Source organism: Nilaparvata lugens, chromosome 8 (genome assembly GCF_014356525.2).
Source record: "Nilaparvata lugens isolate BPH chromosome 8, ASM1435652v1, whole genome shotgun sequence".
NCBI lineage: Eukaryota > Metazoa > Arthropoda > Insecta > Hemiptera > Delphacidae > Nilaparvata > Nilaparvata lugens.
The window spans coordinates 14863536-14881355 of record NC_052511.1 but is presented as its reverse complement, the minus strand read 5'-3'; the positions used below and the strand labels follow the sequence as shown (position 1 = coordinate 14881355).

The following is a 17820-nucleotide window of genomic DNA, read 5'->3' as shown; positions in this document are numbered from 1 at the left end:
TTACCCCATTCCTTGATTCTTTGAGATAATTATCTAGAGCATTCAAGAAAAGAGGTAAGCTGGAGTTGGGACTTCGATACACCGCAAAGACTTCACAGAGTGTTCCCTTCCAGTCAAAGTTTATCGATAGACAGGTGGCCAGACCGCCCAGCTGAAGCTCTCTGCAAGTTACTGAGAGATCACAGTCGATGTATACGACCACACCATCGCACTGGTTGAGGCTATTATACGACCTGAGGAGCGTATACCCCGGGATTTCCAAGAGGTCACTCTCGTCATTTAACCATGCCTCAGTCAATATTATGCAACTAAAACGATGTTTGAGGCTCTGTAGAATAATTGTAATCTCATCTATATTTCTTCTATAACTTCTAATGTTTTGGTGGATCACTGAGAAACCGGCATAGTCTCTGTTTTCAGAAAAACTAAATGTGGAATAATTTAAAGAAACATCATTAATATCTGCATACTCCGTGCATTCAATTGGAGACGCATCAATTGGCGCCATAAAATCGCTCATTACTCTTATCTCTTATAAATACATAAGAAGCAGGCCGAGCCGCCTGGTGCACTCAGAATCTAAACGAGAGACAAGACATGCTATTTTGTTAAAGAAAACTTAAGATATAACATTAAACACAATCGTAATAATCAAACTTTGCATAGATGGGGCGGAGCTCCTGAAATTTTTACAGATATGGGACTTGTGGCAGTTGATATAGCTTATCAATGACTATTTTAGGTATGAATTTGATCAAAATCGTTGGAGCCGTTTTCGAGAAAATCGCGAAAACCCTGTTTTTGACAACATTTATGCAATTTTAGCAATCTCGAATTGCATTTGATCGGAATTGTTCGTGTCGGATCCTTATACCTTGAATTGTATATAAATTTAGAAATTGGGGTGCCTTTATTTTTTCGGAAAGCAATACTTTCCTTACCTATGGTAATAGGGCAAGGAAAGTAGAAAATATGATTTTCAATGATGAAGAAGATAATTCTCAAGCTCTCTATGTTTCTAGTTTCCTCTATTCCATCGATTCGAATAATTTATGAATAAAAAATAGTCTAAACATTGAATTCTTGGATGCCGGTACTCTAAATAACATTTGTGATTGTTCTACTAAGAAAGATGAATTTCAAAACTAAAAGCTCTAAAAACTATGAAGTTGATCGATATGGAAGCAAATGTCTACATATCACTCCTTCTGATGATTTTCCTAAAAACAAAAATGGAATCACAATAATGAATTTTTGGAATTCCCCAGAAGCTTATCGGTTGATTGATACTAGAGCAGGAAACTTCAATTTGTCACTGTCAAAGTACTTGATATTATATGCTTACAGTATTTGAATATTCAAATTCTCACTAAAAACTATGGGGAATTTTCAGTACTTAAATTTTACTCCTTGAATATGACTTGAGTAAATCTTACCTGTAAGAAAAGGCATCTCTGAGTACCAGTGTGTGGGAAAGACAAAATGCGATATATTGTAATTTTTTATCAGGTCCAAAGCCGGAGTCTTGAATACAATATCGAAGCAAGTAAACATTCCAAACCGAACCCCAAAATCCGTATCAAAGTAAGAAAACTCAGGTGATGGAGGTTTGGTTAATGCTGATTGCTTGGAATACAAATTATGTTTTCGATACCTGTAAAGAAAATCAATTAATGCATTTTGAGATCTTTGTTTCAGCTTAATGTTTCAAAATCATTGATCCTTCTTGAATAGAAATAATAGAATAGAATCGCTGTCTTTATTTTTTTACCTAGGAGGGCGGAGTAGGCTACCTAGTAGGGCCTACCTCTTTCTATGAAAAAGTGATAGATATATACAATTCAAGCTTAATGTTTTAAAATTATTGACCCTTCTAGGAGAAAATGATAGAAAAATTTTGTTATAATTGAAACACTCAAGTAGCCTACTCGTGCTTCTTATCATGATGTGAGGATTAAGCCTACTCTTTCAATGTCTTTCAGATCGTACTCAATATATAGGCCTACCGGTCTTTTTGGCAATAATATTTGAGCTAGGAATCTCATAATTTTTTTCACAAAGTATTGCAATGACTTAGTGATAATTGCAAGGTTAATAACAGGTAGCAGACTCGCTACGCTAACCTTCGCTTACTTGCCATTCATAGTTGAGAGTGATAGTGTATGTATCAAATTATAAATAAATAAATATATAAACCTAAACTCCCATGTAAGCTGTAAATTCTATTGTAAGCTAATTTTATTAGTTTTCAAAATACTGCGTCATGAGTTTTTGTCAAAATGTTATAAATTACTGGCAATTGAGGAAATATTCTATGGAGAAATTAATGCAGGCCTATGCTGAACAATATCTCTAAGCTTTGATAGGATTAATAATAAATTATTGAATGACCTGGTTGGCTTAGGTCTGGTATCAGAGTTTCCAGGTCGCAACTGATCAATTTTAGGGTCTCTCACATGACCAAACAAATACTTTTCAGGCAGCTGGGACCGACGTGTTCATCCGGAAGACTATATATTCTTGAATAATAGGATTGAACACTATGGACAGTGAATAGAATAATAAGAGAAACGTTTTTGGAATCGATATGAATACCATAGTAGTCCATTCTATTTGAAATAAATAATAGTTTATTTGGTATTGATATATCCTCAGTATCACTGTAAGCTTCAGCTTGAGCTAATTGTTAGGAATCTAGATATCAATCTACATAATATTTCAATATCTTTTCCGAACACGTTGTGGCATTTCACTGGTTGAAATATAAAACTAGGAGAAATCTCACCTTCCAACGATTGTTCCTTCTCTATTGAAGGCAACATTCGTGTTATAGAAATAAGTCTTGTCGTTCTCAATGTATTTTTCTAGCATATTCACCACCATATAGAGTTTGTACATGCGAGCTGTACAAGAGAGGGTCTCCAGTAACTGAAACAAAAATTTGACTGTACTTGAAAAAAAGTCAAGTATAAAATTTCTATCCAGTCAGAAACTGATTAGATAGATCAATTCAAATATATAAAACAGAAGAGAAATTTTTATTTCTTCCTTTCATCAATTATTTATTCAACAAAGACAAAAATACATAATCATAGATTGATTGGTAATGGAAAAACAGGCTTATAGACTTCACTATCCTATTCCAAATTTTGATTGGAATTGAATGAGATAAATCGATAAATTTCATAGAATAGGAAAGGAATTATATTTAACTCACATTTGAGGAAGTATCGTGAGCGGATTCTCTTGGACAAGGCGTAGAATTTTCAGATGGGGATGGAATTATAGTTGACACTGGTTTTTCTACTGAGAAGTCATTCAGTCCAGTTTCTGGGAATACTATGATGTCAGGCTGGAATAAAAATGGAATAACATTATCAGGCAACAGCACAATATTGAGCTCTACAATATATTTGTTTCTTCTCATAGTATGTGTTGAGTTGATGAATGGTTTGGACCTTTTGCCAAAATTTAACCAACATATTTAAAAGTAACAGGCTAGCAACTTAGTTTGAATTCACATAAGAGCCATGAAAAAATTGCTATATAGGCCTATTTGTTTCTTCTCAAAGTAGGTGTTCAGTTAAGGATTGGTTTGGACCTATCGCCAAAATTCAGCTAGCATATTCAAGTTATCATAGCCTAGTCAAGATCATAGCCTAGGATAGTAACTCAGTTCACATAAGAGCCATAGAAAAATTGAACGAACTGTTATTGTTCCGATCGACAAGAGCCCCAAGCCCACAATACAAAAATGAAGGTATAAACACACTAGGTATGAAGAAAACTTTCATTCAAAATACTCGTTTTCTATTGATCATTTGATAATTATAGTCAATTGACTTTCTAGAGTCAATATATTGTTATCACATCAGTTGTATTTCAAGTTTCTAATTCATATTGAATAAAAATACTAAGAAATTGTCAAAAACAACAAATTTATTGATACTTAGAAAGACCTGTTTCGCTTGTTACACCATCGTCAATCTCTGATAAACTCAAATTATGGCAGTTAACAGTGCCAAAATGCCTGTTTATCAGAGATTGACAATTGTGTAACAACCGAAATAAAACTGGTCTTTCCAAGTGTCAATAAATTTGTGGTTTTTAACAATTTCTTAGTATTTCTATTTAATATGAATAATTACCACAATATCAACTTTTCAAATACACAAAAACTTTCTAATTCATTTCTCACTCTGTAGGCCTACCCATCCAATTAATTACATATTTATATTAATTATTACATATATATTCAAATAAAAAAATAATAATAATATCGAGTGACCTGGCTGGCTCAGGTGTGGTGTCAGAGTTTTCAGGTCGCAACTGATACATTTCAGGGCCTCTGACATGACCTAACGACTGCTTTTCAGGCAGCCGGGACCGACGGCTTAACGTGTCCATCCGAAACACGGGAGTGGCCCGAGATAAATATCTTGCCCGGGCCAAATAACAAACATATTGCACTTCAATGGGAATAAACGTAATAATATATGGATTATAGTGGAAAAATACCATAGGTTTACTACCATATATTATAATGGGATATCCTACAGATATGTGGGATATCCTACTTGTAATTCAACAAATACCGTAGTTCATGTGTTTACTCTGCAAAGAATGGAAATCTGTACACTGTACTACTTGTTATAATCGATGTAAGAATGATTTTATTCTGCATAGATAATACAATAAATTATTTTTATACATGAGAATATGTAAATGCATTTGACTTAAAAATTATATTATATGCAGTTAATTAAGGCAATTGAGTATTTTTGTTAAATGAGGGTGAAGATTTAAAGTACCGCACACAAGATAAAAGCTCGAAGAAACTCATAAATACCTTCACGTTCTTCAATAGGACTTTCTCAATGATGGTTCTATGGTTCAATGCATTGAGCATGACGTTCTGCTCACTATTGGGGTCGAGATTTTTCGCGTGAAATTCCACCACAGCTGCCATATAATGTTCCTCATTGATCTAAGGAATAACACGAAATAAATAAATATAATGATAGGCATAGAAAATGAAAAATTGTATCTACATTGTACACTATCATGAGAATAATAATTTCAGACTGCCATCATTTAAGTGTGAGAGAAAATTGGGAAGAAGTATCATTAATTCTATTAAAATGTGAGAATCATGCAACAACTCACGGCGAGAATAATAGTGATGTGAAGAAGAACAAGGAGAACACATTTCTTAGACATGATGATAAGTAATGAATGAAAAGTGAAGTAAAAAAGTAGAATATTGTATGACAATATAATCCTCACCATCCAGAGAATTAAAAGATAATGAGTTCAAAAACATCACTTCTCAAGAGCCTTATCTAAATTGTAATCTCATAGTGGTACAATTGTTGTCCCAACAAGCTTCAATCATATTTAATAACGGCTGAACAGTTCACTGTATTTGAGGCCTATTATCATTAATGTGTTACAGAGAGAAGAGAATTAATTTCATGATCTGATGCATTCAGTATAAGAGTACAACCGTTAAACTTATATGACTGTAAGCAATCTGTTTCATATGTATGTTATAGATATTGAGCAGAGTATCAACATTGTGTAACCTACACAGTCTATTAATGTGTAGCAAAATTCCAATTTTCACACGTGATGAATGGAATAATGTAGCAGATAGTAGAATTGATAGATAGTAGATTCCGTAAGTAGTTGATAATATTAACAGACACGTGTTACCATACTTTTTCAGCAATAACTGATCACGCTTACAATGAATTATACGTTTCGAGCAACGGCCAAGTCAAATTTGTTTTACTAGATGTTTGGTATAATAGAATTTGAGATAGAAAATAAAATTGATAAGAAATAAAAATAAATTAATGTGAAATCATAAAATAATGTGAATGTGAAAAGAATCTATCATATAAATTCGTATACCTCACTATTGTGAGGTATTATAGAATTTGAGATAGAAAATAAAATTGATAAGAAATAAAAATAAAATGAAATGAAAATGGTAGGTAACTTTTATCGAAGAAAAACACTTTATACCTACTTCTTTTAAGGTATGTTTATAGCAAAAGTAGATTGAATTTATACAAACTGAAAACTTTACACACTGAAATCTTGAAGAACTGAAAATAGGCAATCATTATTAAAAAAAATCTCAATTGAATGCTGTGAATATAAGTAGGCTATAAATTTTCGTTAAATAATAATTATTCATTAATTAGCGTTTGAACAAATGCATCTTCCAATTTATTTCCATCTTTTGAAAATAGGCCTAAAAACATTCTCGGTAAATTAAGAATTTATATGGAAAATTTAAATAAATCAGTTTAGTAGTTCAGACGTGATGATGCGTCATTCGTGTATTTCCTATCCCGTACATGTATAAGCTAAATTAATTCTTTTTTCTTTATTACTGAAATACACCCCTTGTTATTTATATTTTTATATTATAGATTAAATATATGATAATCTGAAATTGATTAGATATGATTTGATGAATTGTTATTACCTCAATTATTGGCTGAACCGAAGTTGATCAGGATCGACCTGGAAACCACATTAGACACCAGACCTGAGCCAGCCAGGTCACAAGATACTTCAATCATTGATCGCCTGGTCTCTGGAGGCCAGGAGCTTTCTTGGAGCTTTCTGGCCTCTCGTCCACAGAATCCTTAGGGCTGTCAATCTTCTTCCCTAGCAGCGGTAAGCCTGTCAATTTATATTTAAATTGAGTTGCATTCTTCTTTGTTCACAAAAATGGTACAACAACAAAAAATCAGTATGAAGAAGGCTCTTCACATGCCTGTGGTTGCATAAATAGAATTATTACTGCTACATGAGTATCATCAACTATTTTCTAGCATAGGATAAAATACATGCTTACTGAAGAAATTAATATAAAAGGAACATTTTCAAAGCAAAAATTATTTTATTCAAGAGTAGGTGGTAACATCAATGACAAGCTTGAGCAAAATACAATAAGACAGTAGTACAATTGAATAAATAAACAACACTGGAAGTATTAAAATTGACAAAAAAGAATTTATTAGCTCAAAATAAGAAGCAAAACGACTCTCTGTGACAATTTCGGTGACTGAGTCACACAATACACACAGAAAAAACACGCTCATCATCTGTGTACCTGGAAATTCAACATTCTTTCAACTTCTCACTTCTTACGCTCGAGATCCACTCATTAAATATTTTTTTGAAATGGCCAACTCTTTTCTTTCCGGGGTTTCTTATATTTTCCGGTAAATTAAAGAGAAGAAAATTAATTGATAATAGATTGGAATATTATTATTCCAATGTTATACCGTATTCAATTACTGCAGTAAACAATCACACCACTTTTAAGAACGAATGAGCAGAAATAATATTGTTACTACTGTCGTAAAGTATTTTAACAGGTCTACTTAAATAATTGATTATAGGGAATCGCTAGTATAAACCCTTGTTCTATTTTATAAAATACCACTAGTTTCAAGTGCTCGAAACTATTCATGTTTTATAAAATATAACTAAAAATACTCGTTATTTTCTATAATAAGAATTATTGTTGTTAATTTTAATCGAGTGGGAACTAGATTAGCCTGTTACTTACATCGGAGAAATGGTCTCTTATTTTTCTGGAATAGAGGCACAAGAGGCTTCAAAATCGCCTCTATCACATGCACACACCAGGCTCTCCCCAACAGTGCCTGCCTCTGCTGGTCATTGAGTCCCACGTCCGTATAGCTGCGAGGAAATCCGAATAGCGCCTCCAATTCAGTCATCCACATACGGTCCGGTTGCCCATTCATAAGGACAGGAGAGGAACCATCTGCAATCGTGAAAAAATTAGGTTATGAATGAATAGATAATTCAATATATTCACTTACTTCAATTAGGTATTTCATTCACAACAAAATCTCCAAATTTCCGTTCAATAAATAAGTTATTCACTAAGCATCAACATTGAATATTGTATTATTTTAAGATTTTAAGATTCTGTTTTGATTTTTATTTCTTCACCTTCTAAATGCATTCCATTATATTATAGTTATCATACTATTGTTTCAAATCCGTTAGCTTTCTCATAGTTCCTTAGCCTTTCATTCACATAACAAATGGTCATCCGTCATTTGTATCATTCATTTTCTCCCTCATATAATCAACTGAAAACTCATTTTATCATGTATGATTGTATGCTTTGAGATATTGTATAATGATTCATGCTACAGTATATTGATTATGTACTGAACTTTTTTTTAGTTTTCCTGCGCTCAGGCTTATGCTTTGTATGTTTTCTCTAATTCTGTAAAATGTTAACTCGTAAGATTTTATTCTATTTTATTTTGTACTAGTACAGTAGGTAACAAGTGCTTTCACAAGGGTCTAATGAAAAACTTTGTAGACCTAAAACTTAACCTACTGAAATCCTTAAGAATTTAGAATAATTATTTAGAAAATAATTACTTGATTATGCCATCACGGCCGAAACATGTCGTAAATAAACTACCTATTTTAAAAATGGTACTTGGATTTTCATTTTTAATTTCTATGTTTAGACACCTATGGTGCCATCCTCAGTGTCTAATCTACAGAGTGTCAGTTTTACACTAAAGATAACACCATAAGTGTCGAAACATGTGTTTAATTTTTCCAATAAATTTGTGATATTGGACAATATTCTAGAGTTCTCACTATTGAGGTAATAAGTATCACTATATATCTCGCCTGATACAGTACCTATCAGAAGTCATTTATTCTCTTCACACATTAGAAAAAAGTTAAATAAATTCAAGATGAATTATAAATAGTACGGGAAGAGTTGGTAATATATTATTTAGATCCTATACAATCATAGAATTTCAGATAGTGTAAATCAATATATTTTAAGTATTACGTCCACGGTATTTAGATGAAAAGTTCTTCTTCTATATACCGTGATTACTTCAACCTTCAAACATGTTACGTCAACATTTTCAAATCATTATTCCTGGCCCGAAAATCAAGTGACGAAGCAGTGTGTGATATCATAACTTCAACCTTTGGACAACATTAACATTTTATCAAAATTTTTGGAGAGAAATAGTACAGGCTCAGCCTAGTTATTCCTCCAATGTCATGATTATATTATGATTATAGTGTTTTGTACAATTAGTGAATAAATTAATATTTCAAGCTGAATGGGTTTCTCAGGTGAAGTTGTGGAAAATTGAGAAATAACTATAATGCTAGTGATGAGATAAATATGAAAAATAAATTATATATTTGAATGATAAATTATATTAAAATAATGATATTATTATATAATTATAATATTTTCAAACTACTAGTATGCTACTATACTGCGAGTTCCAGTGAGGCTGATAATGAAGTCGGAAGAATATGGGAAAATGATATGATCCGACTACTATGATAGAAATAAAACCATACTAACTGATTATCAACGAATTGGGTTGAGTTGTAACAGTGTTCAACATGCTGAACTTGGCCTTCCTGTTCTGGTGCTTTTCTAAGAATTCTTGTAGCTGGAAGGGATGAGAATCTTGTGGATTTTTCTGGAGCAACTCCATACCAGGGATATTGCTCCAGAAATATCTTTCCCTCTTCATAGCTGTGAACATCCTCGAATCAATCAAGACGGGTTCCTTACCCAGATGTCTGGAAGAAAAATCAAGAGAGTGAATTATTTCATGCGTTGAAGAACTTAGATCATTTTTTATGTGTCTAGCAGGAAACCCATTCTACGCAAGGGTCTATTTTGAAACTTGACAAACTGAAAACTTGACGTAATGAAATCTTGACGAATTAAAAATAGGCCTATAACCATCCTTGGTTTATAAGGAATCTACATGCAGAGTTTCAAGTTAATCAGTCCAGTAGTTCAGAAGTGATGATGCGTCAAAGATAATTTCCCTATCCCGTATGTGTATAAGACAGTTATTTCCTTTATTATAGTATAGATAACTTACAGGAAATTTCGGAAAAGCTTTCCAACACTTGGAATGCGATGGCTTGTATCTTCGAGATTTGATAACATGTAGAAATAAGTAATGAGATCCACGATTGATTTTATGAATTGTGTCGAAGAAAAAGAGACTCCATGGTTCTCCCGGAGGATCAGTTTCATTCATCTACGAGGAGGTAGAGTATTTTTCTCAATTTCCACTTGATAACACTTCTCGATAGACCCGATTTTATAAGCAAACTTACTGAAATATTTCAAAATAAAAATCTTAATTCTTCGATCATCTACAACAATGTTAGGGTTGTGCTGCAAATTTTCAGTTGGACTCTCCTTGATTTTGTTTAACTTATGGGATTTGATAAATTTATCATACCTTGTCAAGTGTGTTGAGATGGCGTCTATGCTTTATTTCTGTTCTACTTTAAGACTCGTGAAATCTTCAAGAGTAGATCATACTATGTAGCCTATGGCAAAACTGGAAGACTTTCCATAATTTACTTGTTACAAAATTGAGGACTGTCAGTGTGTATCCAAGAAATCTGACTCATTTCAAATGGTAACCTAAATCTCATTGAAAAAAATGTTCACTTCTAACCATCCAACATATCATTCTATAACGGTGTATTATTGATAATATTCGTATGGCTTTTATTGGTGGGAAGTTCCTGACGGAAGTTCGACCTCGCCTGAGTATATCATTCAAGCCAATGGGCCTCACGACTGTCATACTTTATTGACAGTCATTCTAAGTGTATTGAATCATAATAAATTATAAGGGAAGCCTATATTATATTTTATGTAAAGTATATGGTATGTTACTGAGAAGGAGAATCATGAAACTCACTTGTTAATCTCTTTGAGATAACTGTCATTCATATTCCGAACATTCTCAAACAGCCAAAATATTTCTGTGCCATGATTTACCTCTCGGAGTTCCTTCAGCACTCTGACGAAATGATAAAACAGAGCTCCGGAGCCTCGAGGGTCTGTAATACACAAAAAATATTAGAAATCATTAAGTTATTTTTTATGGCGTTGGGCTGATGTTGGCGTCGGGAACATACCGTACGATGAATGAATTCTCATTTTTCATCTACAGATTCCTTTTGTATCTTAAGCACATTCTAGATACCTCGATCACATCTATTTACAGTGACATTTACTTGAAAGTGTGAGCTTAGGTTGGAAGAGATCCATTAATGTTATTTATGAATTTGAAGTGAACCTTAGTATCGATATTGTGAGGGGGGAATGGAGATCTAGAAACCTACCTAAACATTACTCATCAGTCGATTCCAATTGCTTATGAATGGTTGAAATATATGAATCAACATTTAAAAAATAATTTGGTGGGTCAATATTGTTATTGTCAATGAATCTAAATAGTCTTACTAGAAGTAAGACTTACTTTTGTTGCATTTTTCCTAATAAGATATTTCGAAAATATTTGATGAGGTCTTCAAGTTTATATATTTTGAGGCTAAAGTCAGGTAAAAATTTGGATGCATACAAAAACAATTTCTATATGATCAAATAGGTGTTAGTTAAGCAGATAAGCAATTCTGGCAATCCGGCAGAGTAACATATTGAACAATATTGAAGAATAATAACTCAAAGAAATTACGGTATTATCAGAATACAACATTCTTCAATTAAATATTCCTAGAATCGGTTGAATTCTAGATACTAAGCTACTGTAGAAGACTCCATATTCTCCATAGATTTCAATTATTTTTTTCTTCAACTGTAGAAGCTATACAATTGAATTACCATACAAATTATTTTGCCACAATAGATTTGAAAAAGATGAATATAAGAACGGTGATTTTTGAACAGAGATGAAAGAGCAAATGACAATGAAAATCAAACTGATCTGGACAAATATATAATGATTCGTCAATAATTTCTTATTCAATTCATCATTTTATATAAAATAATTGGTATTTCTATAATAATTCCTCTTATAATTTCTATGAATATACAGAATGATTATTTATTTCTATTCATTCTTATGCTAACATAGGCCAGAAGTATTGTAATAATTATTATTGGAATTTGTCCTTATTCTATGGACATAGGTTCAATATGTATCGTCTTGGATAAATCTACCCCGGTACACTGCGTATCAGATCGGATCGGAACTTGAATTGTTACAAAAACAGCACTGACTATTATAAATCTCTACAATGAATTATATTTGATTTCTTCAAATTATCTTTGCAATAATATATCGCAGAGACATATATTGGGGAGACATATATTGGGGAGTCATATATTGAGGCGTCAAATCTGCGAACCAATCCAAAAAAAAAACAATTTCCGAAAACATTAATTGTAGCACCTTTGATTTTTTTCTGAAAGAAAAAAAAGCATATTTTGAATACCAACCATTCAAGCCGAGCCTGTAGGGGTTAACCCTACTCAGCTCATTGCATGGCGAACCGCCCATCACCAAATCGATTGGAGTGATGCACTGGAGCTTCATGGAAGTCAGGCTCCTGATGTCACCAAGCGAATGGCTCAGGTCACCGAAGTGCTTTTTGGCTACTCGAAGTCCGAGCTCATCAATCTCGGAATAATAATAAGCTTCGACCGGGATGCCCAGTTTTTGTAAGGCGACAAACCCTGCAAAAAACGTTGCGGGCTTAGCATACAGTGGAAAAGTGAATTCCTATGGATTTTTTTCTTAGGGAGTCCCTTCGAGGGGAAAGTCCGCCTTAATATATAAAACTTGAACCGTCAATCCTATGGTTGTCATACAGAAGCTGGGACCGACAATTAAACGTGCATCTGATAACATCATTTTAAATTAGAATAGGAACTGTTTTGAGCTTAAGCCTGTGGTACAGTTCTGAAAATTGTGTTATGTTGAATGATTGATTAAATAAATTAACATTAGACGGTGTAGTGGGCACATAAACAATCATTCATTTGTACAGCAGGTAGGCGTGGTTACTTATCATCATGAATTCGTGATAGTCTGATAAAAATCTGTGATCCTTTGGTGTATTAAAATTTGAAATAATTTTTGTGGGCTCAATTCTGAATTCATAGGTTTTCACAGCTAGTATATAGTATACAGTAAGTATATATAGCAGGCTATACTGTCAGAAGAAAAAATCATATTATGTTATATTCGAAAATATATTCAAGGACAGGGACATTATATTCACCTCTGTTATGGTTCTGTCGTAGGTCAATTTACTAGACGAAATAGAAACTAACCAAGTTATTTACAACAAAAAAATCGCATCAAACTCACTTTAATTTATTAATACATTTGGATAATGCATAATATGAATTTTGGAATTGTAGCCTATTATATATTATATTAAATTTTATATAGTATGACAGTCGTAAGGCCCATTGACGGCTTAAATTATATATTCAGGCGGTGGAACATTCCCGAAAGGGAACTCCCCACCAACAAAAGCCATACGAATTTATTTATATATTATTTCGTGGGCGCATTTCCAAACATTTTTGATAAATGTACGAAAAAATACGTTAAATAAGTACGGAATGTTTTTTTATTTTTTATGACTATCCTTGTTCCTTAATTTTAAAGGTTATTCTTATTTTGACTAATTGATTGTATCGTACAACATGATAAAAACATATGTAGGTGGAAACAACCATTATGCATCAAATTGAGTTGAAATTATCATCATTTTTCTCAAGAGTGAAAAATATGTCATTAAAATAATAATATGTAATTATTATTGACATCATGTGTATGCAGTTATGCATTTTTCTGCCCTGGGTTTTGCCCAGCCACCTAGCCTCAGGTGAGAATAAACTATATGATTTGAGCGAATAATAGAAAATTCTGTACATTTAAAATGTTTTGAAGGTATATTATATTATAGAAGAATCCACATTCTTTTTCAATTCCTATAAACATTTTTTACAGAAATAGAAATAATATGACGAGAATGTGAGAATTTCACTTGTTATTTGTCTCATGGTTATTCTGAGGATGATAAGAATAGCTGTGTTATGAGAGATTTTCCTATAAAACCAGACAGGACAGCTCTTCTTCAAAATCAATGGATAACAAATGTTTTTTGAAATAGGTATCTAAGATAGGTTGATACTATCAGCTTATAAGTATGAATGATTTTGAATTTCAAATTATTTACACAAACATAGCCAATCTATAGTGTAGCCTAGAGTATAATCTAGTAAACCAGGGATGGCCAACTTCTTTTGCCCAAAGGCCACTTCCATACTTTCGCTAAAAGCAGGGGCCGCACATGAACTTAAAGGGAAATTTAGGCTATATAAATTAATGTATAAACAAATGCTATGGATATTGAACATACTTTGATGTTGAAATAATATATAAGAATCAAACAAGAGTTGAGCAGAACAAAATCAACAATTTTACTAGAAAAAAAACCCTAGTGAGAACACTGAGGACGGGCACAATCGTTCACAAGTTTGTCAATATCAATTCTTGTTGATGTGGTGGCCACTTTAAGCAAATCTTGAACATGCTGGTTGTCTGTAAGTCAGATGAGTTGATTTTATAAATTTCATCGAGGAAAATGTACTTTCACAAATGTAGGTGCTTCCAGACATTGAAACAATTCGACATGAAACTGGCGATTTTGCCTTATAGGCCTACCCAAATTATATACTTCCTACTGATTATCTTAAAAGTAATTAAACCTTTATTTTGGTAGTTGTTGAAAAGTTTATTATCAGGTCGTAATTATATACAATTTGAACTTAACCTGGACTATTGTTGAAAATGTAGTATTTTATATTTCTGTTAAGAATATATACCATAATACTTCTAAAAAGTTGTTCGGGGGCCGCATAAAACATAACTGCGGGCCGCCAGTTGGCCATCCCTGTAGTAAACTATAGATAGGCCATGACACAAATCAGGTATGATTTTACTATTGGTCAAGTATTAACTTTTTAAAATATTGGAATCCTTACCTGATGAAATGCCATCGAATAGTGACAAAACTCTAATCCCACGATTCCTCTTTTCCAGCTGGGCGACAGGACAACCTGACACAAAAATGTTGCTATTTCAAACAGAAGTTGATGGATATTCTTCACATTCCATATCCAGGCTATATTGGCAATAAAAACCTTTCCCTATTGTGATCAATAAATGTCAGCAACAAACTATGTGGCAACAAACTATGTCAGCCTTTGCCTGAAGGTATACATTTGAATAAATAATAATATCACTTATTAATTAATGCCACTTTTAACTTATTAATACCTATGCTTCTTTTTTATGCTTCACAAGATACTTGAATATTTACTGAATTAATTGCTTAATTAAAATGATGAGGCGATACTTATTTTAAACAAGATTATTTTTTGTTCTCCAACACCTCTAATATGATACAATAAGGACATTTATAAATTAGCAAGTGATAAAATGATTAATCGCCCTATCAAAAATCAAACAAGCTAATCTCGCATCATGTTTATTGCCCATGCGCGTAAAAGGGCATCATCCTCAGAAAAAATGGAGATAATAGAGTGAAAATGAGTCGAAAATTGAATATTTTGTTGTTCAAAATTCTCAGTTACGGTACTAATTTTCTTTTAATATACATTCATAACAGCCTATATAGGCCTACCCGATTCTGACGATGTTGATGGTTTGTTGTCATTCTGGCAGGGGGTGTCATCCATGGAGTTCCCACGTTTCCTCTTTCTCAGCTGGGCGACAGAACAACCTGACAGAAAAATGTTGGCATTTCAAATAGAAGTTGATGGATATTGTTCACATTCAATATCCACGCTATAATGCCAATTAAAACCTGTCCTTATTGTGATCAATAAATTATAAACTATGTCAGCCTTGGCTATATATTTAAATAAATTATTACATCACTTATTAATTAATGCTAAAAGACGAACTTAAAAACCTTAAAACAAACCTTAGAGTTAAAATATTGCCAAAAGATTCTTAGTGCGCCTCTAAAAGGCCAACTGAACATACTACCAAATTTGAACGTTTTTGGTCCGGAGATTTTTAGTTATGCGAGTGAGTGAGTGAGTGCGTGAGTGAGTGAGTGAGTGAGTCAGTCAGTGAGTGAGTGCCATTTCGCTTATATTATAGAAGATAGAAGAAGAAGATGTAAGTTACGGAAGCCTCAGCTGACGTCCTTCACTACTCTATGGAGATAGCTAAGATTATGATGTTGATTAAATAAACAATTATTCTTGTCTGAGTTGAATGAGACGTTTTATTCATCTACTTAACTGGTGCCGAAACCAAAATATTATCTAGTATTTTTAGTTGAAGTTAATAGGAATTTTCGGATAGATTTTGAAAATGCCAAGGAGGAAAAAGGAAATTGCATCAAATATTGAAATTACCGGAAAGAACCACCACTTGGGACGTGAAATGTCTCATGAATTTGATCGGATCAATTCAGGAGTTCCAAGGAGAGGTAAAAGAACTTAGTCTATTCTTGGAGAGAATGGATGCCATCCATTCTCAAATTATTGACAGCAATTTTGATGAATTAACAACTACAAACCTGCATTCGTTTTTCTTGTCTAGAATAAGTACATCAATTATGGTTGATTTGGGAGTATCGTTCAGTTCATCTTGGGAGGATGTTAAAAAAGCCCTTAAAGAACGTTATGCAGGTGCAAGGAAATCAGTCTCTGCAATGGCAATGAGAGTGTTGGAATTGAATCGTGATTTGGGAGAGTTCAATTGGTAGTTTTGCCAATCGGTTATCGCAATTGGTTAAAGAATTGAAATCGAAAGTTTTAGATTCGTGTAATACTAAAGAGGAAGGGGTAGGAGAAATAAATCTATGAAGAGTTATCAATGGAAGTTTGTTAAGAGCAGCTTCGGAGCGAGTATGTACGAGTGTGAAAATTGCAAAACCTCAGTCTTTAGAAGAGACTATTCAAATTGTCAAAGATGAGGAGTCTTATTGGAAAGAAGCTAGTCATAGACACTCAAATTGGAGAGTGGTTGAGAATAAGAGAAGATATTCACTTAATAGTAGAACCTCTCCTGTTTATGGTAACAGATCGAACCAGAAATGGAGAACTGATGTAAAGGGATTGGTACTAATGGAAAGGAAATAGAAAGGAAAGAGAAGGGAAATTAGCACGAAACGAGTTGGGAGTGTAGGGAAGAAGGGCATTTTGCCAGAGAATGTCCTTACATTTATAGAAAGGAAGTTACCCCAAAAAAGAATTTTGGAAGAAGAGAAGTCAATGCTTTGAGGAGGAAGGAAAATCGCAAAAAAAATTTGGAAGGTAGTTCTGATGGAGAGAGTTTAACTCACTCCTCAGATAGTGAAATAGTGTTACCGTTATGAAAGTCAATATCGAGAGAAAACTGAAAAAGATGGCCTGAATGAAGGAAAATAAATCAACCAAATTATCGACAAAGGAAAGGTAGGAATAAAGATTGAGGATTCGGATGAGGAATATAGGTAGCAAGGAACAAAAAGTGGATTGCAAAAAAGGAGAGCTACTATATTTTATGTGAAGAGTTGGGATGTTATTGCTTGTATAATACAGGATCGGACAGTACAATAATTTCGAAGAAGCATTAATAAAAATTGATCATAGTTTGAAAATAGAAGGGTGTTCTTGTGAAATGTTAACTTTGACAGGAAGAAAAGCTTAAAAGGGGAAGTAGATTTAAATCTGTTTGGATTGATGGTTTAAAAAAATTATGAGAGTTCATGTATCAACAGAAATAATGAACAACAAGTATGATGTGATAATTGGTTGTGATATGATGAGAGATCTTGGAGCTGCTCCTACAATATAAATGGTCAATGGATAATCAAGTTGGGGGATAGAAATTATAAATCGAAAAATTCAATTGCTAAAGAAAAACATTTACTAATGGGTTCCATTGT

General features: G+C 33.0%; 2 protein-coding genes across 17 annotated transcripts in view; one reads left to right on the top strand and one right to left on the bottom strand.

The window, feature by feature from the left end:
* LOC111057346 overlaps positions 1-17820 on the top strand; it is a 214491-nt gene that overhangs the window by 163549 nt on the left and 33122 nt on the right. The gene's annotated exons all lie outside the window — the stretch shown is intronic.
* LOC111057345 (DNA (cytosine-5)-methyltransferase 3A) overlaps positions 1-17820 on the bottom strand; it is a 62726-nt gene that overhangs the window by 31198 nt on the left and 13708 nt on the right. For 2 of the 5 annotated variants that reach the window (XM_039434047.1, XM_039434046.1), the window contains exons 5-14: positions 15559-15657; positions 14897-14971; positions 12335-12571; positions 10791-10932; positions 9416-9639; positions 7595-7813; positions 6500-6699; positions 4850-4987; positions 3218-3352; positions 2846-2928 (exon numbers count right to left, since the gene is read on the bottom strand). In XM_039434047.1, the coding sequence (XP_039289981.1) occupies positions 6593-6699; positions 7595-7813; positions 9416-9639; positions 10791-10932; positions 12335-12571; positions 14897-14971; positions 15559-15657 (1103 nt within the window). In that variant the 3' untranslated portion in view covers positions 2846-2928; positions 3218-3352; positions 4850-4987; positions 6500-6592. Of the gene's footprint in view, positions 1-1436; positions 1655-2785; positions 2929-3217; positions 3353-4849; positions 4988-5166; positions 5345-6499; positions 6700-7594; positions 7814-9415; positions 9640-10790; positions 10933-12334; positions 12572-14896; positions 14985-15558; positions 15658-17820 lie in introns of those variants that run through there. The other 3 variants (XM_039434044.1, XM_022344770.2, XM_039434045.1) reach the window with 2 other exon arrangements.